General features: G+C 37.8%; 5 protein-coding genes across 11 annotated transcripts in view; 3 read left to right on the plus strand and 2 right to left on the minus strand.

Annotated features, from left to right (window-relative positions):
• tmem131 (transmembrane protein 131) overlaps window positions 1-1099 on the plus strand; it is a 38621-nt gene extending 37522 nt beyond the window's left edge. For both annotated transcript variants that reach the window (XM_084129839.1, XM_084129840.1), the window contains exon 41: window positions 59-1099. In XM_084129839.1, coding sequence (XP_083985965.1) covers window positions 59-316 — 258 coding nt within the window. In that variant the 3' untranslated portion in view covers window positions 317-1099. The remainder of the gene's footprint in view (window positions 1-58) is intronic.
• On the minus strand, window positions 1100-4906 carry LOC311092858 (uncharacterized protein). 2 transcript variants are annotated; one of them, XM_084129846.1, is made up of 6 exons: window positions 4822-4906; window positions 3484-3678; window positions 3221-3400; window positions 2363-2474; window positions 2048-2184; window positions 1100-1964 (listed from the first exon to the last, which is right to left on the minus strand). In XM_084129846.1, exons 2-6 carry the CDS (start codon window positions 3664-3666, stop codon window positions 1605-1607), a joined length of 972 nt encoding a protein of 323 aa, XP_083985972.1. In that variant the 5' UTR covers window positions 3667-3678; window positions 4822-4906; the 3' UTR covers window positions 1100-1604. The 2 variants fall into 2 exon arrangements, with proteins under 2 accessions (XP_083985972.1, XP_083985971.1); XM_084129845.1 differs by having other exon boundaries at window positions 4818-4870.
• LOC311092855 (basic immunoglobulin-like variable motif-containing protein) lies at window positions 4878-17036 on the plus strand. 2 transcript variants are annotated; one of them, XM_084129842.1, is made up of 10 exons: window positions 4878-4921; window positions 5969-6544; window positions 7346-7475; window positions 7546-7641; window positions 7877-7981; window positions 11786-11880; window positions 12097-12229; window positions 14851-14934; window positions 15015-15111; window positions 15204-17036. In XM_084129842.1, exons 2-10 carry the CDS (start codon window positions 6070-6072, stop codon window positions 15495-15497), a joined length of 1509 nt encoding a protein of 502 aa, XP_083985968.1. In that variant the 5' UTR covers window positions 4878-4921; window positions 5969-6069; the 3' UTR covers window positions 15498-17036. The 2 variants fall into 2 exon arrangements, with proteins under 2 accessions (XP_083985968.1, XP_083985967.1); XM_084129841.1 differs by lacking the exon at window positions 4878-4921 and adding an exon at window positions 5063-5189.
• Window positions 16986-21595, minus strand: LOC311092859. Of its 4 annotated transcripts, none has more exons than XM_084129849.1 (8): window positions 21241-21595; window positions 21095-21162; window positions 20170-20342; window positions 19980-20086; window positions 19737-19898; window positions 18690-18895; window positions 17254-17327; window positions 16986-17164 (listed from the first exon to the last, which is right to left on the minus strand). In XM_084129849.1, the coding sequence occupies exons 1-8, from the start codon at window positions 21310-21312 to the stop codon at window positions 17103-17105; spliced, it is 924 nt and encodes a 307-aa protein (XP_083985975.1). In that variant the 5' UTR covers window positions 21313-21595; the 3' UTR covers window positions 16986-17102. The 4 variants fall into 4 exon arrangements, with proteins under 4 accessions (XP_083985975.1, XP_083985976.1, XP_083985974.1 ...); XM_084129850.1 differs by having other exon boundaries at window positions 19980-20083; window positions 21241-21558; XM_084129848.1 differs by having other exon boundaries at window positions 16986-17327; window positions 19980-20083; window positions 21241-21446.
• Window positions 21590-23822, plus strand: part of nme7 (NME/NM23 family member 7) — a 37780-nt gene continuing 35547 nt past the window's right edge. The window contains exon 1 of the mRNA XM_084129844.1: window positions 21590-21873. Within this exon, the coding sequence (XP_083985970.1) occupies window positions 21871-21873 (3 nt within the window). The 5' untranslated portion in view covers window positions 21590-21870. The remainder of the gene's footprint in view (window positions 21874-23822) is intronic.

The following is a 23822-nucleotide window of genomic DNA, read 5'->3' on the forward strand; positions in this document are numbered from 1 at the left end:
ATATATGTAGTTTTGCAGGTTATGAGATGATAGTCTTTCTCTTTCTGCTTGTGTTTAGTCCATTTTGGGCAGTGCGCGCAGTCCCTGGTCCTTCAACAGGTCTATCTGGTCCACTGGCAATGACTCCACCCTGCACCCCTTCAACCCTCCTCCTTCCTCCGCTCTCCCTGACTTGGTCAGCCACACCGCACCGCCCACACCTGCCCCCAACGACGTGGGTCGCACCTACAACCCCTGGAACATGGGGTGGTCTCCCTCACTCAATCGCTGGAACTCAGAGCCCTGGCCCAACAGCCCCGACAACAATGGCATCTGAGGCAGAACAGCCTCACTGAGCAACAGAAAATGCAGTGGTTTCTAATCTTGTTTTATTTTTCCTGGTTGAATATAGTATGATGTACACCAAGATCATTTTAATGATTGGAAAAAATCTTGAATTGTAATGGTACAAATGTCCATTGGAAACCCAGTGTTGCAATTCCAATTCACCTCAGAATTCAGACCTATTTATTTTAGTGGGGTATAAAAATGCCTTGAGTTCAATTTTAACAGACAAAGTGAACGAAAAATTTACGACATTGGTTTAATGCTATTGCCCTTGTAGGGGTATTTTTCTTTACCATTTTAGAGATTCCCTGTTTTGAGTAATACTGCATTGTTTGGAATTAAAGTATATGATCCAGTATTATTGTATTAAAATGCAAGATGCAGTATTACTCAACCTTAAAATAAGCACTTTGCGTAAATCCCCACTCCTACAAAATGCTGTTATATTGGTTTGATGATTTCATTCTTGGCATTGTCTGGCCACACTTCTTGGTTGATTTAACATTTGGGAAGATGAAAGTGGTTAAGACTACGATTACCACATTGATTTGAACCCCTCTAAGTCCAAGCCAAATCGTAAAAGTATTCAGAAGTTGAGATTTTATTTTATTTTAATTGGCCTCAGCTTGAAGCGAAAAGCTTCATTTGCTGAAATTGGCTTTTAATTTGAGGGAGCTTAAAGAACTTGAAATGTGTTCTGTTCATCATTCATTTGTCACTTCAAGAGTGAGCGTTTGGTCTCATTGGTTGAAATAAACATATCAGGCTGGAATATTGACTTCTCGTTTTATTTCTGCCTAAATTTTAATTTGCTTAAAGGGACAGTAATTGTCATCTTGTCCTTATGAAATTTCAAACTTTCATCTATGAAACATGAAACATCAGGTTTAATAAAACCTGAGAGATTCCCTCCATTGATGCTTCAAAAAGTTCATAAAGACTAACAATCCATATTAACGTTTTATTTCACGTCTTCTGAAGAGAGACATGCAATTTAGATTTGCATTTAATCAGTGATCAACGCATGATTCATATGGATTACTTCTCAATGTCTTTATGAACTTTTTGAAGTGTCAAAGTTTTGGTTGTGTGGACTTTCAGTGAAGGGACAGAAAAACATCTTTATTTGTGTTTTTGAAAACGTATGAAAGTCTTGTGGGTTTGGAATGACGTGAGGGTGAGTGACAGATTTTTGGCTAAACTAACTCTTTAACAGAACAGGGACACTTGCAGAGGATTCTTCATGTAATACAAATGCATTGCAAAGAAACTTATTTCTATGCTAATTGTAAAGAAGCTTTGAGCATCAAGCTGAACTTTTTAAGGTCACATGTCTTCATCACAAACGCAAGATGGCCTTTCTTCAGAGTATTGGCTTGGTCCACAACCATCATGCCTCGTCCCAATACGCCTTGTACCTCCACGCGAACGGCACACTGTACACTCTCTGTAATCACGCTGCTGTCCACACAAGCTGCCACAGCAAAGGCATCGTAGGGCACAAACCCTTGCCCAAAGAGCACATCTTTGTTGCTGTTGATGGAAAGCTCTCTAGAGAAGGCCCAGCACTTGGAGGTTATCTTCTTCATGAATCGAGCAGCTGATGTATCCTGATTGACCAGCTCATCAAAACACTCCTGGAAAAATATGAAGCACACAAGTTTGTCAGGCCTATAATGTTCACGCAAGAATGGATTTTGCTCATGTTGGGGGCTCTTACCCAAGATAGTTTGTTTCTGCAAGTGAACTCCCAGGTTGCGATGTGTGTTGAGCAGGTATATTCCTCCAAAACTACGTAAGCTGATTCAGCGTCCATTCTAAAATTAAACTCTGCCGTTGGTGTCAGATTTCCCTTCCCTGGAAGATTTAACAGTGGACAGTGTGGAGAGATGAAGCTCAATAGAAAGAGACCCGATTAGGGGAGCGTGTCTTGACCTGTGCTGTTCTCAGCACTGGCTTGGTTTTTATGTTATACATAATCACTGATATACAAAGTAAAATTTGGAGGTACCTGCACAGCAGCTTATTTTCTTACCTTCCATATTACCGCCCATAATATACAGATCCTTGAGTTTCTGAGGGAAAGTGGGGTCTAAATTAACAGCCAAAGCCAAGTTAGTGAGTGGACCAAGAGCAATGAGAGATACCTGTGTATTTAAACAAACAGGGATGTTTAAGTTCCATTGTCAACCACAAGATGGCATCACAACATTCAGAAGAGTTCACTAACTGCATTTTAAACATTCTTACCCAGTGGTTCTTAATCTTTTTGACCTTAACCCACTATTGTTAAAAATAATATATGATTGCACTTCAAGTTATTTCTTGATACTTCTGTAATGACAATGCTGCTTTTTTTTTTAAACGTTCAAACCAGAAATATACTAAAAATTTCAATCACTTCAGGGCTTATAATTTTTATTACCAGTGTATACATGACTTTTCTAGTTGATGGTGTTTACAGGGTTTTTATTCCTGATTATCAGATTATTTTACAACCCTGATTTTTAAATAAAAATAGCAGTTAAGGGAACAAATTATATTTAAAAAATATATATATTATCTTACATTTTAGCTTATTTTAAATTTTTTTTTTTTGTAAGATTCAGGTCCTCTCACATACTGTTCTTTAGGATCTCTGAGGTAAATAAAAAATAATCTAAACACTACATGGCCAACAAAACTAAACAAATACTGCAAAGTGACCATAGAGACTCAAAATGTGTGATTTGAGTTCAAATGAACTAAAACAAAGCTTATTAACTAAAAACAAAATAATACGCAAGTTGATAGAAAATGTTACATATTGTGCTTGAATGTTTTTTTAATGTTTCTATTCAAACTTTTACATCAATATTCTATAACTAAAGGGGGTTATTAGTTTACTTCTTACCTCTCCCTGGTTTTCATTCACCAGTCGTATCATGGCATGAACGGCATGCTCTTTCTGTATCTGCCTCTTCCAAATCTCAGAGTTCTGCAGAACATCTCCAAGTCCATCTGTGCCAAAATGATCTTTACATGGTGTGTCAGATCTAACTAGAGGACCAGCAGACCCTTTGAAGACTGGAATCTGAGGGAAAACAATACAATAGAATGCAATTATCTCATCTTAGTTCTTGACATTTGTATTGGTACTGTTTTAAATGCACATACCTTGGTTTGTTGACAGACTGACAGTACTCGCACCACATTCTGACATACATTATCCACATCAGTGTTTCCAAAGCAGCAGGTAATGCCCAACACCTTCACATCGGGAGCTGCAAGAGCAACTATGATGGCTAGAGCATCATCTATGCCACAGTCTGTATCGATTATTAGCAGCTTGCAAGCCATGCTGGTTAGATTCTAGAAACATCAGTCAAGTAAGGACACTTGATCACACAATACAGGGTTGGGATGTTATCTGGAGATTAGTAACTACTAGTTGATTTGTAATCAACTTGGCATTGCACCATTTGTTCTTAAGGTCATAAACTTTCTGTAAATCATTGTGTAATAGCCCTAATATTATATTTGATGTGATAAAAGATTAACATGAATATATATATATATATTAAATATAATTATATATATGGGTACATTTAGGTTGAATGGGACACTCATAGCCTTTGAAATGACTTGAAATTTGAATTTTTTTTCATGCTAATCTTTTATCACATCAAATATAATGTTAGTGCTATTACACAATGATACCTTAAGAAGAAATCTTTTCTAACAATATAAATCTTTACTATCACTTTTTATCAATTTAACACATCCTTGCTCAATAAAAGTATTAATTTCTTTCAAAAAAATGAAAGCAAAAAATTACTGAGCCCAAACTTTTGAATTTAATATAAATGCTGTTATTTTTTCACCCTAATCCTGAAAAAAGTATCACAGGTTATAAAAAAAAATATGAAGCAGCACAACTGTTTCAACACTCATAATAACTATGTATCAAATCAGCATATCAGAATGATTTCTGAAGGATCATGTGACACTAAAGGCTGAAGTAATGGCTGATGAAAATTCAGCTTTGCATCACAGAAATACATTTTAAATATTTTTTAAAGTATATTAAAATGGACAACCATTATTTTAAAATTGTACTAATATTTCACAATATTACAGCTTTTTTCTGTATTTTTGATCAAATAAATGCAGGCTTGATGAGTATAAGAGACTTATTTCAAAACATTAAGCATTGCTAACAACTCAGCTAATGTGAGCCTTATTATTATTATTATTATTTTTTAATCAACACTGTCCCAAAATGGTCAAGATACAGTTCATTTTAATAATAATAATAATAGTAAAATTGGAGTAAAAAATATCTAGTGAAAAAAAAAAAGCTTTGAGGTGTCATGATGCATCAACAATCAAGTTTTGATCAGGTAACTTTCTGCAGGTTAAACATTTTCAATAAATTGTTTCACATGGAACGATGCTTTAGTTTTTAGCCACACTTCATAAACTCGCTTTATTTGATTCTTGTTGCTTACCTACCCAGGTCTTTGCACCTCCTTCAGTTCAGTAGTTCACTGACAGGCAGTTCAGTCCTCTTTAAAGACAACCATGCTCTACTTCCCCTGAAAGAACAACGGAGGTGGGGCCATCTTTACCACTATCTTCATTTACAAAACTATCTGCCATAACATTGCATGTATTATACGAGCGTTCTTAAAATATATTCAATAAAACGGTACACCGTTATGTAGACCGTTTAAATCCGATAAAGGAAATATTAAAATTTTCTATGTCGTAAAACACCCCTGTCTTTGAGATTGGTAGAGCCCGTTAAAACACAGCTAGGCAGTCAAACAGAGAGCTCGCGCAGAGCATTATACATAAATTATTCTTGCAGAATTGGCAAGGTAGGTGTTTATTATGAATATTTTAACTAAGGTTAAGTAAATAAGGATAAATATTTGCGCTATGAAACCGCATTCATGTAACTTAAGGGTTAAATTATTTCGAAGAGCCCATTGATGCTACATTGATGGTGTTTAGCTATTATTCAGATATCTATATTATTTATATGGTGTTCTCGGTGGTTTAAACTTACATTGCAGCGATTTATCTTACAATCTATTCCTGAAATGATGCCTACCGACCATCATCGATAAATAATGACCTAAAAACGATGGTAGGTAATGTTGTTGACGATGATGATGTTGTAGGTCGAATTCAACCATGTGGTACCATTAATCTATATAGAAGATTAAACGTCGTTTAAAGCTATTGTCAGTTTCATAATTTAAATTAATAGCAATCTCTGGCTTAGTGTAGGGACTATATCATGGTGATGGAGACAACAGTGTCACACCACACCTTATTTTACAAAAAAATCAAACAAGTTTTTGTTTACATAATATTTGTGTTTTTATATAGCCTATTATATGTCTGTGTGTGTATATCGAGTTATATATATATATATATATACATACACAGACATATAGTATATAAAAACACAAATATTATAGACATATATATATATATTATATATATATACACACACACTTATATGTAAACAAAAACTTTTGTTAGATGTGATTAATCGCGATTAATCGATTTGACAGCACTAATATATATATATATATATACATTATTATTATTATTATTATTGCACTTTCTGTCTTATTCTTAATTGTAGTTAGTGGATGAGATTCTTTCTTTGAGCTCTCTTCTGGGACCAAGCCGTCACAGCTGGAGTACACCTGTATTCTCCTAACCGTCATCCCAGTTCTCCGTTCAATGCCTAACACTGTGGAAAGTGAAGGTGCCAACGGATCTGCTAGAACTGATCAAGAGGCCCCATCACGGGCCCCGGGCAGAGAGGATGAGCGCGAGCGCAGCTTCCTGAGCCCGTTGACGAGTGATGCGCTGCGGGTGCGACGGGCCTCCAGCGCAGAGCTCCAGCTTCCTTGGACCTGCCCTGTAACACACTCCCGAGAGAAGTTCTACACCGTCTGCTCGGACTATGCTCTGCTCAACCGAGCCCGACCCATCATCACATCTGAAGATGCACCACCTACCAATCCAGACACCGGGGTATCATTAGTCAAGACTAACACTGCAACCCCCTCCCAGTGTCACTCAGGGGGAATAAGTGTGTCTTTAGATGGGAACTGTGATATGGAGGTTGTGTCATCCAGCAACAAGCCTGTGCTGGCCTGGGAGATTGACACCTCTGATTTTGATGTGGTTTTAACGCGGAAAACCAAAACAAGTATGAGTCTCTCTAAAATTATCACAGACATCTACATACTGTTGACCAGGAGTTTTCAAACTTTTTAAATTTCTTCCAATTATTTAATTCAGGAAACATTAGATTTAGTTGTTTTCATGATATAACATTTAATATTTTTCTCACAATATAAATTATTTTAATAAATGAAAATATAAAGCTGCCTATATATTTCAGGTCAGGATAGGGCATTATCATGTTTTGGGAATTTTTGCTGTAGACCACAGATCACACTGAAGAATCCTTTGAAAATAATGTTTAAGCTTATTATGACAATAATTTTATTATCGGTAAACTAATAGTGAAATCTGAAAAGTTACAAAAATATCAGGGTCATTTTTATTCTACAAGCTGTTGAGCAAAATATGCCAGGAAAATGAGCTCATTGACCATCTGCTGTGATTTATGTAACTGCAGTGATGACTTCACTGACACAAGTGACTCTGTCACATGCATTTCACCTAACTAATTTGTAATTATTCCCAGATTCAGCGTTTATAGAGAGAATGCATTGGATGTGTGCCATCACTCAGTGCCTGATCAAACAGAGTCTAGAATTTTTTAGACTGGAATTACTGATCTGAGGAATCTTTAACTTTATCCAAACTTCAGCTAAGCCATTTTTAACTGCATTTTAAGGGTCTTTTATATATTCCAGTGAAACAAATTCTTGTGACAAAATTCTACTTGATAAGCGAGTGTAAATTTGAACCAGAATGAGTATAATATATATTAATATATATTACCTAGAATGATTTTAAAGGATTAAGTGTGTTTCCTCAGGTAATTTAAAGAAATTCAACTCTAAGAAAATGAAATCATCTGACAGGCTCAGCAGAAACCTACAAGATCTCCCACCACAAGCCTCTCTGGAGGAGATCAAACAGAGAAAAGTCTTGGACCTCCGTAGATGGTAATACACTAATGAATGAGAAATGACACTCAAAAAGTGCACATTTAACCACTCCTCTCTGATGTTTAAGGTACTGCATCAGCCGACCCCAGTATAAAACATCTTGTGGAATCTCTTCACTTATTTCTTGTTGGAACTTTCTCTACAGTACTCTAGGAGCAGGCAGGTGTGTTCCTTGCTGAAATTTATCAACAGCTAGCTAATTTCATATTGTAAATGATATAATTTTTGGTTCGGCCTCTGCTGATTTATTGCATGAGACTTGGGACACTGTTCAAAAATATACCAAGGAATATGTATTTTTAGGAGCAAAAACAGCACATTCACTTGATCTATTTTAAGATTTCTAATCTGGTCTGGTAGAAATTGCAAAGAGTAACCTTTAGGATTGATTTGTTTAGTCTCCCACCTATTTCTCAAGAAGAAGCCCTGAATATACTTGGTTTCCAGCCTCCATTTGAAGACATCAAGTTTGGACCGTTCACCGGCAATGCCACTCTGATGCGGTGAGTTTACTGTAGTTTTTGCATTTTAACAATTTCTCAAAATGTGTTAACATACATTCATTACCATTAAAAAGTTTGGGGTCTGAAAAAAAAAAAGTCTCTTGTGCTCACCACAGTTGCTTATTGTTATAAAGTTGTTATAACAGCAATATTGTGAAATATTATTACAATTTAAAATGTGTCACATGATCCTTCAGATATCATTCTAATATGTTAAAAAACATTTCTTCTTCTTCTTATTATTATTATTATATCATCATCAGTGTTGAAAACATACTCAGTTACTAACGTAACCCCGGTTCCCTGAGATAATGGGAACGAGTATTGCGCCGCAAGACACGATGGGGGGGAAAACAACATTTTCTGTGAATGTTGAAGCCTTATTGAATAACGCAGTGAAACTGCACAAGCCAAAGCACGAGCCTATTGGCTGAGCAGTGTAATCTGCACGAACTTATGGCGATGCAGTGGACCTGTGCGAACCAGTGTCTGCAGCCCGTCAGAATGGGCGGAGCATCCGTCTATAAAACGGGCCCGTCTCGCCATAGGATTGAGATCAACTCGACTAAAGTGACGAACGCCTAGTCATGTAGCATAATAGCACGGCCAGCTACATAATACGCATTCCCGTAATGTTAGTAACCAAGTATGTTCCCTATCAATACGGTTCACTTGTATTGGAATGGGTAACTAATCCAATCACGCCGTGCTATGATTGCAGAACAACAATTGTTCTAAAGCCTGGAACACACCAAGCAGACGGTCGGCCGTCGGGCAGTTTCCTCAGTGTGTTCCGCACCGTCGGCTGAAATAGGTCCTTGTCGGCTTTTTTCCGTTGGGCCGTCGCCGTTGGGCGTTGGGCCGTCGGTGAAAGAGGGAACTCTGATTGGCTGTTCAGCTTAGTGAACGAGTCAGTGCACGAGAATAATAGCAAACCAGCGAGCAAAGTCAAAACGGTACAGATTGAAGGCTGTTCTAATGTTATGTCATCTTACCCGAGTGTTCCTTGGCAAATATTTCAATATTAACACGAGAGGAGTGGAATAAAGAAAGTGTTTAGCAGGATTGATATTCAAAACGGTAAGCACGCACTGCTTTGTTTACGTTTGTGTATCTGCAGCCGGCAGCGTCGGTTTCCCTCTTTGAATGACGAATATAGACGAATATATCTGCAGAAATAGACAGTTTTCTCATTTACACGCAGGCGCAGAACGCGCATTCTAGCTAACAGTCGGCAGTAGTTCTCTCGGTGTGTTCAAGTGCAGCTTTTTACCCCGATGCGAGGCGACAACACAGTCTGCTTTCATCAGCGCTAGTTCGTAGTTCGGCGTGTTCCAGGCTTAAGGCCCCAGTCTAAGACACTTGTATATAAGGGTCTAGAGGGCAGTAGGGCTAAGCAAGGGCAAGGTATTTGCCCGACTAGAAAAAGGGGCTCGGACCATTAGATGGAGCCTCCAGTGGGATACTAGTGGGCTGAGCTCACTCTGAGGTCAAACCCAGCTAAACAGAGAGGACTCGGGCTTGTAGTGCAGGAACATCCAAGTTGTAAAACCTGGCAGAGGTGGACGGCGAGGGCCAGCCGGATGCCGCACAGATGTTGCCAATGGATACACCACTGGAACATGCCCAGGAAGAGGCCATGCCTCTGGTGGAGTGAGCTCTTACACCGATAGGGCACTGAAGGCTCATCAAAGTGTAAGCCAATGCAATAGGCGTCCACTATCCAGTAGGATCATCTTTGCTTCATGACCGGATGCCCTTTGTTGCGGCCTCCGAAGCACTCTTATACACTAATCCTAATACACTCTTATGCTGGGGCCACACCAAAACACACCAAGACAACACACCACACACAAACAGATTTTCAACCAGAGGTCCAACTGTGTCCATATCCATTCCACTCTTTGCTGCGCCATGACTGCAGTTGTTATGCTTCCATCTTCTGTCAGCTCCTTTCTGATTGAGTATCATTTCATTCCACCTGACAATCAACATAGTACGTGCACGTTTGTCCTTGGGGTTCCCCCCACACATCAGGATTTCAGATCGTAATTATTCAACATGTTTCGTGATCGGGGCGGCTCCGACGTTCTTCCGAGCAGGTTCTGTCACTCTTAACACATGTCACACCACAGGAAAATCTGAAAAGATCATCTGTAGAACCATCAAGATAATTGGGACTTCACTTAGGATTGTCGGAAGGGGAGAAATCGGCCCGAATATCTTGTGGTGTGGCCCCAGCATTAGGGCCCGAATGGTGCAGAGTAAGTGTAATTCACACTCATCTTAGTAGCACCTTGGGCACGTAGCCGTGTCTTGGTTTGAGGACGACTTTGCAGTCATTAGGCCCAATGGCTTGGCCGATGCTAAAGCTAACAGGAGAGCGGTCTTAAGCGAAAGTGGCTGCAGCTCGACCAACTGTAGCTGCTCGAAGGGAGGTTGTTCCTGCCTAGAGACTGGCCGGCCACAGGAGCGTGGTATGCTGCTATGGCTGCCCGTGTCCATAAAAGGGATGCAGCCCGTGTCCATCTGCTCTTGTAGGAAAAACAGTTACAGGAAGTTGGGTCTTTGTTCCAGACTGCACAACAGTCAGAGAAAACAGACCAAGGAAGTAAAGATGTCTCGTGGACGGGGCTCTAGCCTCAGAGACAATGTTTAGGACTCTTTCTAGGAGGTCCGTAAGTTCCCATTAAGGGGCCATACATGGAGGGCACACAACTCGGGTTGGGGGTGTCAAATCATTCCTTTCGCCTGGGAAAGGAGGTCCTTCCTCAGGGGAATTGGCCATGAGGCTGCTGCTAGCAGCTGCATCAACTCGGGGAACCAAGGCTGGGTCCGCCAGAGGGGGCCACCAGAAGGACTGTGTGTCTGTCCTTCATGATTCGTTTGATGCATTTGGGCCGAGTCGAGAACTGCTCACAGGAAATCGATTCACTGGCTGGAAGACAGTGAGCTCTTTGGCTAAGTTGATCCTGAGTCCCAGGCATTCTCAATGGCTGAGGAGCAAGGATCTGTGAGTGTTTAACTCCCACTGGGCAAGGATCTGTGAGTGTCTAATTTAGGCTCCGACTGGGCTAAAACGAGCCAGTCGTCGAGGTAATTCAGGATGTGTGCTCCCTTCTGTCTCAGAGGGGAGAGGGCTGCATCCATGCACTTCGTGAAATTGCGCGGTGACAGAGACAGTCCGCAATCTGGATATGAAATTAGGCATCTTTCAGATCCACTGAGAAAAACCAATCCCCTGGGCACACTTGCGAGAGGATTTGCTTCAATGTTAACATCTTGAATGGGTGTTTCATAAGGGCGCGGTTCAGATGCCCGAGATCCAGGATGGGCCTGAGGCCGCCATCCTTCTTGGGGACGAGGAAGTAGCGGCTGTAAAAGCCTGACTCGCTGTGGGCCGGCGGAGGTTTGTGTAGATTACACTGCTCAGCCAATAGGCTTGTGCAGATTCCTGCACTGCTTTGGCTTGTGCAGTTTCACTGCGTTATTCAGTAAGGCTTCAACATTCGGAGAAAAAGGAGTTTTCCCCCCTATCGCGTCTAGCAACGCAACACAAGTTAACCGTATCGATAGGGAACATTTGTGCTGCTTTTTTGAAAACCGTGATACATTTTTTCAGGTTTCTTTGATTAATTGAAATTTCTAAATAAATATTTTTTAACAATGTAAAAGTCTTTGTCACGTTTGTTCAATTTAATTGCATCCTTGATGAATAAAAGTATTCATTTCTTAAAAATATATATCGTACTGACCCCAAACTTTGATTTTTTATGTACAATATGTATTTTTATATTGGTGCAGATGGTTCAGACAAATCAACGATAATTTTCGTGTCCGGGGATGCTCTTATATTCTGTACAAACCTCATGGGAAGCACAAGACAGCAGGAGAGACAGGTGTGTGAATTCTGAATCCTTTTTCATAACAGTTCATATCAGACAGTGATATGACAGTAGTCAGCAGAGAGTAGTTAAAATGTAATAATCGAGTCTGATATTTCCTTAATCTTATGTTTGGGTTTAGATATAGACAGTTTATCTATTATAAAAGAATATTATTCTGTCATAAAAATACTTGAGTTGCATATTATAGAGCATGTGTGTTCCTTCTAGCTGAGGGGGCGCTGCTGAAGCTGACGCAGGGACTCAAAGATGAATCAATGGCCTACATTTACCACTGTCAGAATCACTACTTCTGCCCTGTGGGCTATGAAGCTACACCACTAAAAGCAGCCAAAGCATACAGGTACAACATACAGCAACTTTGGTTTTCATTTTATTCTCATATTTGTTAAATTCAGGTCATTATGGTTGTAAGAAAAATTCAAATAATGTATTCAGGCCTATTTTTTCCCTTTTTTTGTTCAAGCTTTTACTTGCCACACCAAAAAAAAAAAAAAAAAAAAAAAAAATTACCAATCATTCAGCGCATATAACATATAATATATACAAATTTTTTTATATATATACTATATACTGTTTTCATTTTTGAATGCCAAATGTTTAGGTTTTTAATGCAAACAAGCATATGTACATTCTCGTTCAAATGTTTGGGTTCAGTAATTTTTGGGTTAAGAAATTAGTGTTATCATATGTTTTTAAGTAAGTTATATTAAACTTTCTATTCATCAGAGTATCTCGAAAACATGTATCAAAGTTTCCACAAAAATAGTAAGCAGCACAACTGTTTTTAACATTGATAATTATAATAAATGTTTCTTGTTGTGCACCAAATCAGAATTTTAGAATGATTTGTGAAAGGATCATATGACACTAGCTACGTTTACATGGACACAATCGGAATGAAATCAATCCGATTGATGAATCCGAACAAGGTGTTTACATGAATGATAAATAAAGTAATCGGGTTGATGTGCGCGTTTATATGTCACAAGTTTCAAATCGGATCTGATGTTTTGACATGCGCACACTGCATGAATATACAGAGTTTCCCGCTTTTCACGCATAAATATTCTCCTCTATTGGTTCTTTATTTGTTTTAAACAGCAGACGTAATATTAATTCGTCTCTGATCATAATTTAGAGCATATTAACCGTTTTGCTGTGCTGCTTATTGATCACGCAGTAAAAATGCCCCTCCCCGCGGCCAAAACCAGTCATCTGTGGATGAGAATCCAAAACAAGCACTGGTGGGACGTTGTCCTGCTTCACTTCACAGACGCGCGAGTGAAATGAGGATTTTAGAATGATGGGAAACGTATTAATACAGGGCTGCCAACTTTTGAGTTTAGCTTGGAGTGAGATTTTTTTTTTTTGGCGAGGGGGAGGGGGGTATGTAAGAACAAATATTGCATCACAATAAGTGTAATTGTGATTGTCAAAACATTTGGTAACTAAATAGAATTTTATGAAGTTTAGTGACAACATGTTACAATGTTTACATTGTACAATGACTGGTATAGGATACAGTTTTTATTATTGCTTGACAAAAATTTCAAGATTTCAATTCCATTCTTGTGATTTGATTCCGATTTTGATTCAATATTGACTAATTTGGATACATGTTTATTTTAAATTTTATTTAAAAAAATAATCTCACCTAATGCTGTAAACATAGAGGGCCCAATCTGCTGGTATTATTAAAGGTTAAAAATAACATTAAATTAAATATAATGCAGTTTTTGTTATAATAACAATTATTTAATGACATAAGTAAAAATATAATAAATATGTAATATAGTGCTCAGCAAAATCTCCTCTCTAGCTATTTTTTCTATTCAATTAACATGCTATGGTCGTTAAATGGCTTTCCTGAGGTAAATAACGTTATGTGACATAATTGTTCTCCTGCTGTTATATTGACCTCTTTCCTTGGTTGAAAAACACTAATTGGTCGATATTATGTATACTTTCGGTAAGTTGTACTGCATCTTTAAATAAAAAAGTAACAGGTGATCGGTTCACGTGCACTTGAACTGAGGCGCTCAGCGATCTGTCACGTCACATTTACAAGCGCCAAACGTATTTTTGTCTGAATTTCGTAATAAAATTGACGGAATCTAAGAGCTGAGAATTAGTTTAATATTAAAAGTAGGCTACCTCTTTGCACCACAATTTTTCTGTGCGTGAGAAAATGGATGTGTGGCGTGAGAGCGTGTGAAAAGTGTCAATTGCGTGAGTCTCACGCTCAATGCGTGAGAGTTGGCAGCCCTGTTAATATGACACTTTATTCAACAGGAAGAACAGCTCGTTCCGCGCGTCATACGTCATTACGCTAGTTAACGTCATCGCACATGCGCAGTCCTTTCAGTTTCGGTTTTCAATCCGATCAAGGGTTTACATGTTCTCTCGATCGGATTACAAAAGGGATAAACCACCCCTTTCAATCCGATAGAAATTTCATTCGGATCGAGCTCAATCGGATCGATTAAGGTGTTTACATGAAGGTTTTTTAGTCCGATTGAGCCGTCAATCCGATTAAGTGTCCATGTAAACGCAGCTACTGTTAACTGTAATAGATGCTGAAAATTTAGCTTTACCATCACAGGAATAAAAAGTTGTTTTAAATTTTCTACTATTACAGTTTTGTAATATTTTACAATATTACTTTTTTTCAAAATGATCCCCGAGCTTCCCAGTGGTAAATACGACTTGAGAAGGCGTTCATGTCCAATTTTTAAATAGGAAATTTGTATTTATGATAATTCCGAAAGCACATGAAGGCAGCATTTGTGACAATCCACCAAAAGTCAAAAAAATCTCTCACACTGACCCTGGGCCATCCTTATTATTGAGCACTGGTATTACAATATGAAATGTCATGAAAGTGTAGAGGAAAATTACTAACTCTTTTTCTTCTAATTAAGAAAGAAAGCTCATTTCTTTATTTTTTTTTATTTTTTACAGGGGGTCACTGCCGCTTAATGAGATGGAACACTGGATTCTCATTGGCGAACCAAGCAGGAAACACCCTGCAATCCACTGTAAAAAGTAATGGTTCATTTTATGGAATTGTAGTACTTGGTCAAATTATAATATGACGCACACATTCTAACCTAATTTTTAATCAGATGGGCAGATATTGTGACGGATCTGAATACTCAGAACCCAGAATACTTGGACATTCGTCATACAGAGAGAGGCATTCAGTATCGCAAAACCAAGAAGGTAAGCGAGTTGAGTATGGTGATGGTACTTCTACAATAATTTGGACATTAGAATTGTTTCACATATTTGTTATTTCAATAATATTTTTATAGGTTGGAGGCAATCTGCATTGCATTATGGCCTTCCAGAGAGTGAACTGGCAAAAGTTGGGACCATGGGCACTGAATCTAGAAAATCTGAGGCATGATCTCCACCATCAGGCTTCAGAACACAGAGGTCAAGCTGCAACAGAGGACAGTTCTGAGGAGCGAGCGGTGAAACGTCTGGGTAGGTCCCTCAGTACGGGGAACAAGTCCGACAGTGCCTGGAAGCGTTTGTCCAACACAGCAGAGTACAGGCACAGAGGCTCTCCAGACAGTGACCTGGATGAAGACATAACTGACTAAGTCTGAAGTCTCCAACCCTCCTCCTGAAGAGCCAATTGGGTTTCGACTGTTTAAAACAAGAATATTTATCTCTCCAGGTTGTTAGCAACAGTGAAAGGTTAGATATGATAGATGCGGTTGCAAGCCAAATGGTGTTGCTTAGTAGGTATGGCTGGTAACCATAAGAATGCCGGTTTGATGCCCATAGGAAGGACGATAACCTCTCGTTGGGGAGGTTCTTGTAATGCTACCATTCTACAGCAATGTGAATCAAATTTCACAGGCCTTGGTAATGTGAAAGTGACATGTGGCCAAGTATGGAAACCCATACTCAGAATTTGTCCTCTGCATTTAACCCATCCAAGTTAGTGCACACACATTAGGAGTAGTGAGTAGATAACACACACATCAGGAGCAGTGGGCAGCCATTTTTGCTATGGTGCCCGGGGAGCGACTGAGGGTTAGGTGCCTCGCTCAAGTGCACCTCAAGTCATTTCCTGCTGGTGTTGAGAATCGAACCCACAATTTTCGGGTTACCAATCTGACTCTCTAACCATTAGGCCACGACTGCCCCATTGTGGGATTAAAAATACTACTTAATGGCTCTCCGAGAAGAGGTTAAGTCACTTCTGATGCTGCTTTGCTAAACACATTGTGAATAAATGAATCATTAAATAAATAGTGCGGTCACATTTACCATTGTGTAGCTAATTTTTGCGTGCAAAATCCATGCGATCGGGAATTTTGCGTGAGGGCTAAAGATTTCCCCATGCAGTTTTCACAATGGGTTCAAGTTGGTTGGGTTCGAAATTTCGCCAAAATTTGGCTCCGGAACAGAGGTCGAGATGCGACAGAGGACAGCAATAAAACGGTTTAAATTGGTCATGAGGATTCAGTGACCAACAGAAAGCTGCTTGGTTTCAAAGCGACATTAAAGTGTGAGTAAAGCGACATACATTGCTAAACTTTTTTGTCTGCAAAATTTCGCCGAAATTTGTGACTGCATGCACCTTAAGTATACCAAGAGCATTTAGTGAATATTTGATTTTCTGATCAAAATCATCATTCCATTTTAGTTATATGCTATTTGGTGTATATATATATGCTACTGATGGTAGATAATTGGAGGACGGTATGGACTTAAAAATGAATAATCTGCATAAAGTGCACGCAGAATGCTCCGAACATTGCATAGAAGACTGTTCTTTATGAAGACTACACAAAATGGTTTTATTAGTCTAAGTCTAAAAAAATACAAACTAAGTTATCATGAAGATATCAGACTGTTTAATAATGTGTCAGTGGATCAGATTCAGGCTATAGTGAAGTGACAGTCCATTAAAATGGCGCTATCTTATTGTAAATACTAACTTGAAGGATTACAATCACGTTTTTGTGCAACGCTGTGAGCTAAGATTGCATGATTGCTTCCATGTTATGTGCATTGTGATTTGTGTTCTTCCTTTAACACAGCGACACCTAATGTATAATGTTCAATGTCTAGTCATCTAGTGTTGGTATTATTTTTATTTATAAATAAAATATTTATACACCTTCTTACACATCGGTGCATTATTTCATAGGTAACTAGATGTGAACGGTGTCATGTTTCATGATGAGTCATTGCTATACATGTAGCTGTTGCTTCAGTGCAGTTATATCAGCAGGACCAACACGGCAGCAGCCACCTGTTAACAGAAATCTTGGCGAGTCAGCGCAACAGTAAAGGAGTAAAGCAGTAAAGTCTTAGTATTAACTGGTGCAACTCGATACCAACCAATCCACAAAGCCCCTTGTTCTTTCCAGTCGAGACTTAATTTGGCAAATGACGTCTGTTTTTCCGTTATCCATCTGAAATAGATTCAGAACAGCCTTACACAATGAAACTATTGAGACAAATTGTGTCAGATACAATCTAAGTAAATCAATTCAGGGTTCCCATACCTTTTGACCAATCAATTTCTATGAGTTTTGCAGTCATTTGTGATTATTTGATTACAACGTTTTATTTAATTACACGGTTCAAAGGTTGAGGTTGGTAAGAATGTTTAATGTTTTTGAAAGAAGTCTCTTATGCTCACCAAGGCTGCATTTATTTGATCAAAATACAGGACAAACAATAATAATGTGAAATATGATAAATTAAAATAACTTTTCTGTTTTAATATTTTAAAATATCATTTATTTCAGTCATGGCAAAACTAAATTTTCAGCATTAATTACTCCAGTCTTCAGTGACACGATCCTTCAGAAATCATTCTAATATGCTGATTTGGTGCACAAGAAACATTGTTTATTATCAATGTTGAAAACAGTTGTGCTGCTTAATATTTTTGTGGAAACCGTGATATATTTGAGCAAAAGAAATTCACATTATTTTATTTCATTCGAATGGAACAGCCACAAGTGCTGAATTATACAGGTCACTTTATATGACAAATGAATATTGTGGGGTAACGCAACACTATTTTACTTGGTCAAAACAATGTGTTGAAAGTTACTCTGTGTTTACTCGGTGGCTGGTATGAGACACTTGTTGCACATTGCAGTAAGCTAGATCGATATTAGAATATCATATATTAATAAAAGCTGGATGACTTGTGTCATATTGTGCCTTTAATAGCAATGTCTAGCACACTCTTACTTGTTTTAATCACATAAATGGTTGCAAATGTGTTGCAATTTCTCATTGCATATCATAATATATGTGCGGTATTTGTAATTCAAGGAAAGCTTATGTAAAAGCTTAATATCAGTCACCTTACAGGAAAACGAAAGCCAGGCTTTAATTTCGGGAAATTCTTTGAGTACTTCCACCAAATATGCTGATTTGGTGCACAAGAAGCATTGTTTATTATCAATGTTGAAAACAGTTGTGCTGCTTAATATTTTTGTGGAAACCGTGATATATTTGAGCAAAAGAAAATAACAGAATTTATTTTAAATAGAGTTTACTGTCACTTTTGATCAATTAAATGCATCCTTACTAAATAAAAATATAAATTTCTTATAAAAAATTACATAAAGATTACATTCACAAAAAGCGATTTTTAATATATGAAATATATGGGATGAAATGGAATCAAATATTAATGTCCATGTCTTTTTCATGTCTGGAAATGATCATTTTAATGATCACCACGAACGTTGGAACCCTGTCAATTTAATTGAATAAATGAAAAGTTAAATGAAAAAATTATTGATTAATCTCACCCGGTCTTGGGGTCCCATCTCTCTCCACTGTTAGGATAGACCACCCAGCTCAAATCTGCTTTCTTGTGTGACTTGGCTGACTCTAGAAGCGGTTTCACCAAAGGAGCGGGACAACAGTTCACGCCCACAGCAACCAGCTGTGTGGACCTACAGGCCACCTGAACCGCCTCAGAAAAGCTCCTCCCGCTTGAAATGTTATGAATGTCCTGAAACACATTATTGCATTAAACATGTATTTCCAAGAAAAATATTATATATTCAGAACAATACGGTAAGTTTTGCCGCTAGAGGTCGCTTATTAAAAACAACAACAAAGGTGTAGCTTGATGACGCCATGATGAGCGTGGAATCATGGGAGTTGTCGTCCTCACCTCCACGGCCAATGGAAAGCAATTCGAAGGAGCTCAGGGAGACATTGGGTTCATGGATGAGCTAATGTATTAAAGATCTTTTAACGTTACTGCGGTATGAAGCAGGACGGGCCGAGAGCCAGCAACATTACATTGCTGTTTTTATTACGCTTATATGCCGCAGTCGGCCTCTGCCGCTCTTTTTATTTTGTTGTTTATGCATATTTTACAATTAAAGTTACGTTTAACGTTCACCTTCCTCTCTGAACTTGAACGTTGTTACAGTTACGTTTGATCACTTAAATTCACATTATTTTATTTCATTCGAATGGAACAGCCACAAGTGCTGAATTATACAGGTCACTTTATATGACAAATGAATATTGTGGGGTAACGCAGCACTATTTTACTTGGTCAAAACAATGTGTTGAAAGTTACTCTGTGTTTACTCAGTGGCTGGTATGAGACACTTGTTGCACATTGCAGTAAGCTAGATCGATATTAGAATATCATATATTAATAAAAGCTGGATGACTTGTGTCATAATGTGCCTTTAATAGCAATGTCTAGCACACTCTTACTTGTTTTAATCACATAAATGATTGCAAGTGTGTTGCAATTTATCATTGCATATCATAATATATGTGCGGTATTTGTAATTCAAGGAAAGCTTATGTAAAAGCTTAATATCAGTCACCTTACAGGAAAACGAAAGCCAGGCTTTAATTTCGGGAAATTCTTTGAGTACTTCCACCAAAGCCTCCGCCTCTTTGAGACCTGGAATGGTCTCCATGGCAACAAGATCAGCTCCAGCTTTTACTAAGCACTGGATCTGTGGACGATGCCAGTCTTTCAACTCCTAAGACAAAAGAGAAAACATGCACTTGATATTCTTGTGAGGAGGCAGCTTGGGCGGACAAAGATCTTTATCTTTCATTACCTCCAATGTCATCTTGTCCTCATAGGCCCCTGTGTACTCTGACCCGTCATGTAGAAAGGCCCCATATGGACCCACTGAGCCTGCAACCAAAGGTTCTCTTCTGTCTTCTAGGGGATATATTCATTTTAGAATTTGTGTAGCAGAACTTTGACCAAATTAGTGATTTAGCAGAAGTTAGACTTGCACACACCTGATTCGGGTGAATGAGACATGAACTCACGCACTGTCTCTTTTGCCAGTTGAACCCCTGACATCATCATCTGCTGCGCTTCCTCAGGCCGGAGACCAAGATATTTCACGAATCCCTCCATGGTGGCCTGATATGTGGCTGTTGTTATGACATCAGAACCGCTTTGAAGAAATCTATTTTAAAAAGTCAGATCAGTCATTCATCAAATATGAATTAATTCTTGTCATAGAATAGAGGCATTCAGAAATACCAAAGAACTGAAAGATTAATAAATTATGGTAAGATGTTTTTTAAAAAAGTATCTTACGCTCACCAAGGCTGAATTTATTTGATCAAAAATACAGTAAAAACAGTAATGTTGTGAAATAGTATTACAACATTAACTGTTTTCTATTTTAATATATTTTCAATTGTAATTTATTCCTAATTTATGGCAAAGCTGAATTTTCAGCATCATTACTCCAGTCTTCAGTCACATGATCCTTCAGAAATCATTCTAATATGCTTATTTGACACTGTTATTATTGTTGGAAACAGTTTTTTTGGAACCTGTGATACTTTTTTCAAGATTCACTGATGAATAAAAAGTTTAAAAGAACAGCATTTATTCAAAAAAAGAAATCTTTTCTAACAATATAAAGCTTTACTATCACCTTTCATCACCCATTATATTTTTCTTGCTGAATAAAAGTATCATCAAAAAATGAAAGAAAAAAAGACCCCAAACTTTTGAACGGTAGTGTATATTGTTACAAAAGATTTATATTTTTTAAAAAATGCTGTTCTTTTCAATATATATATAGTTTTAATAAAAATTACAAAAAACACTGCATGTATAATAAATATACAGTAATTATTAGAATGATTCACACTTCCAGCACTGCATGACCACCCAAGTACAGAACATAATGAAGCCTGTAATAACCTGTAATGTACGTCCTTAATGGCCTGTGGGTTTGTATGCAGAAGTCTTGCACTCCACAGTGGATCTCCCTGCAAACACAATATAAGCGTGCGTGAGTAAACTTGTGATTAGTGACAGTAAGTCTGTGTAATAGTATTAGTACCTACCTGTAATTGGAACCCACTTGCTTCAAGTTCTGTTGCAAGACCTCCATCTAAAATGCGTGGACTGGGATCCATTTTAACTGCTGTGGTTAGTGGAAATTCCTCAAACTATAACGTTAAACCTCACCTATACAGTAAATTACTTTTGAAATTACTAAACACCTTTGTCTTATATTGTGAAAGGTTTGCAACATTTTAAGCTAACCCCAATTTTAAAAGCGTGTTAAATTGTAGCCAATAGCTTAACAATTCTGTCAAAAAGCTCCTAGTAATAGCGAAACTAATGTCAAAGTCCACACCATAACAAACCCATGTGCGAGTGTCAGTTGGCGGTAAAAGGTCAGAAAGGACTACTTCCGGGTTACGATAGACAATCGTTCAAGTAAACTATTCGTTCCCTAAACGTCTGTATACTCTCCAGGCTTTAAATATCTAAGTCAGCCGAATGTCAAAACACTACGGAATATAGTTACGAGTTCACATGAGATATGTTTAACAATTTTATTTGGCGGTAGGCGTTTGATGTTGTTGCTATGGTGATGGGACTTAACAGCGAGGCTAAAGCAAGACAATCAACCGTCTGTTAAACAACAATCAACAACATTATCTTTCCTATAATAAATTAATTCAGACATGGTAAGTGAGAGAATATATTTTCCAGTCTTAATATGTTCGTAATGAAGGACTGAACCATAGACTAAAAAAATGAACTCATGATGAATTTGTTGTTGTTTTTTGTTGCTTTTTTAACAATGTTTTTTTTTTTTCACTGAAAGAAATAACGTTACAAGTCACATAATCCACTGAGACGTGTTGTGTTCACTAAATATAAAATATAGCATGTAACCTCTCGTGTAAACTGTAATCTGGTCTGTTATAGAGCGATTCATGATGAAGTTCGAGCAAGTGAAAGTTGACACTAGCATCTTGGATATTTAAATCCCAGTTAAATAAAGACACTTCATAATAATTTAGAAAACAAAACAGTTTTGTAACTGCATAATTTGTAAACTCGTTTTCAGCATTTTTTTTTTCGTTCTGAATGCTCTCATTTAATGTGCCACTAGATGTCAGTATATGCCTGCAGAAGGAAGGTTGAAATTTAGTTGAAATTACAATTTAGTTTAATCAAAAGCTCTAATGTCACTGAGTGGAATAATATGCTTTTTTAGTGTCATTTGCACAACAATCTAAACTTTGTTATTCTGTGGGTAACAGGATACTTTGCCCATCATTTTTCTTGCTCTGTTGTACTCCTACGCTATGTTTATTTTCCAATTCGCATTCTGTCTCCTTAAGTAGTGTACATTGATCCATCTCCATGCAGACAGCATGAAATGTTTGCAGTGATAGCATAGGGCAACAGCAGGTGTCTGAGAAAGTCTCAGCTTCCAAGAAGGCCTCTGAGAGGAAAGCCCTATTTTTCATAGTGTTAGAAGTGGCAGATAAGCCCAGCTATATCTAGTTCAATCTGGCCAGGATCATTAACCAGGAGAACAGTGATTGTGTAGTGCTGGAATGTTCATTTAGATCACCATGCCCCCTGAACGTGCTTTCATTCCTGCTGTAAACACTCACATACTAAAAAACCATTCAGTTTTTATGACACTTTCCTTTTAGAAAAACAGATAGGGTGCACTGTGTGGTGCTTAAATGAGTGAAAAAGCCCTCCATCTTTCTTATTAGACATACAGATGTCCTCAGGTAACTTTGGCCCAGGCAGAATGTGGATATATAATATCTCTTATTTTGCACAAATCTGTAGGGGGTGACTACCTGCCGAATCTTCCCCACTTAGATTGGTGAAATGCCATAAAACTCCTCAGTAGTCTTGATTATGAAAATGTAGGCTAGTGTTTTATTACAAGAGCTGTTTTTGTCATATTGTCAAAGCACTGCACTGCAAAAACTGATTTTATTGCTCAGTTCTTTTGTCTCGTTTTCCGGTACTAAAGTCGATACTTTCTTAAGTCATTATATATCTGTCAGTGGGGTGAAAAAAATAACCTTAACTTTGTAAACGCCTGACATATGAACAGTTTATTGAACCTTTAGAAAAATGCAAGCGTCACTCTATATCTCCCAATAATGCGTTTTAGTAAGATGATATGTGACCCTGGATCACAAAACCAGTCACATCATGTCGCACGGGTATATTTGTGGCAATAGCCAACAATACATTGTATGGGTCAAAATTATCGATTTTTCTTTTATGACAAAAATCATTAGGATATTAAGTAAAGATCATGTTCCATGAAGATATTTTGTAAATTTCCTACCGTAAATATATAAAACATTTATTTTTGTGAGTGAATGGATCAACATTGCGAACATACATGAACAACTTTAAAGGAGATTTTCTCAATGTTTTGATTTTTTTGCACCCTCAGATTCCAGATTTTTCAATAGTTGTATCTCTGTCAAATATTGTTCTATCCTAATAAACCATACATCAATGGAAAGATTATTTATTCAGCTTTCAGATGATGTATAAATCTCAATTTCAAAAAATTGACCCATGTGACTGGTTTTGTGGTCCAGGGTCACATATTTAAATACTTAGTTTTATGATCAAAGCTCTGCAG

Source organism: Abramis brama, assembly GCF_963993115.1.
Source record: "Abramis brama genome assembly, chromosome: 11".
In the NCBI taxonomy this organism is placed as follows: Eukaryota; Metazoa; Chordata; class Actinopteri; order Cypriniformes; family Leuciscidae; genus Abramis; species Abramis brama.

What these genes read in the sequence shown, in the direction of transcription:
- LOC311092858 (XM_084129846.1), bottom strand. Translation starts at nt 3,666, where the DNA reads ATGGCTTGCAAGCTGCTAATAATCGATACAGACTGTGGCATAGATGAT. An exon ending in CAGTCTGTCAACAAACCAAG is followed by an intron (nt 3,401 to 3,483) that starts GTATGTGCATTT and finishes GTTTTCCCTCAG; the next exon opens with ATTCCAGTCTTCAAAGGGTC. An exon ending in TATGGGCGGTAATATGGAAG is followed by an intron (nt 2,185 to 2,362) that starts GTAAGAAAATAA and finishes TAAATCTTCCAG; the next exon opens with GGAAGGGAAATCTGACACCA.
- LOC311092855 (XM_084129842.1), top strand. Translation starts at nt 6,070, where the DNA reads ATGCCTAACACTGTGGAAAGTGAAGGTGCCAACGGATCTGCTAGAACT. An exon ending in GTCTTGGACCTCCGTAGATG is followed by an intron (nt 7,476 to 7,545) that starts GTAATACACTAA and finishes CTGATGTTTAAG; the next exon opens with GTACTGCATCAGCCGACCCC. An exon ending in CAAGACAGCAGGAGAGACAG is followed by an intron (nt 11,881 to 12,096) that starts GTGTGTGAATTC and finishes TGTTCCTTCTAG; the next exon opens with CTGAGGGGGCGCTGCTGAAG.
- LOC311092859 (XM_084129847.1), bottom strand. Translation starts at nt 21,312, where the DNA reads ATGGATCCCAGTCCACGCATTTTAGATGGAGGTCTTGCAACAGAACTT. An exon ending in CAAGTGGGTTCCAATTACAG is followed by an intron (nt 21,163 to 21,240) that starts GTAGGTACTAAT and finishes TTGTGTTTGCAG; the next exon opens with GGAGATCCACTGTGGAGTGC. An exon ending in AGATGGGACCCCAAGACCGG is followed by an intron (nt 17,328 to 18,689) that starts GTGAGATTAATC and finishes AATCTATTTCAG; the next exon opens with ATGGATAACGGAAAAACAGA.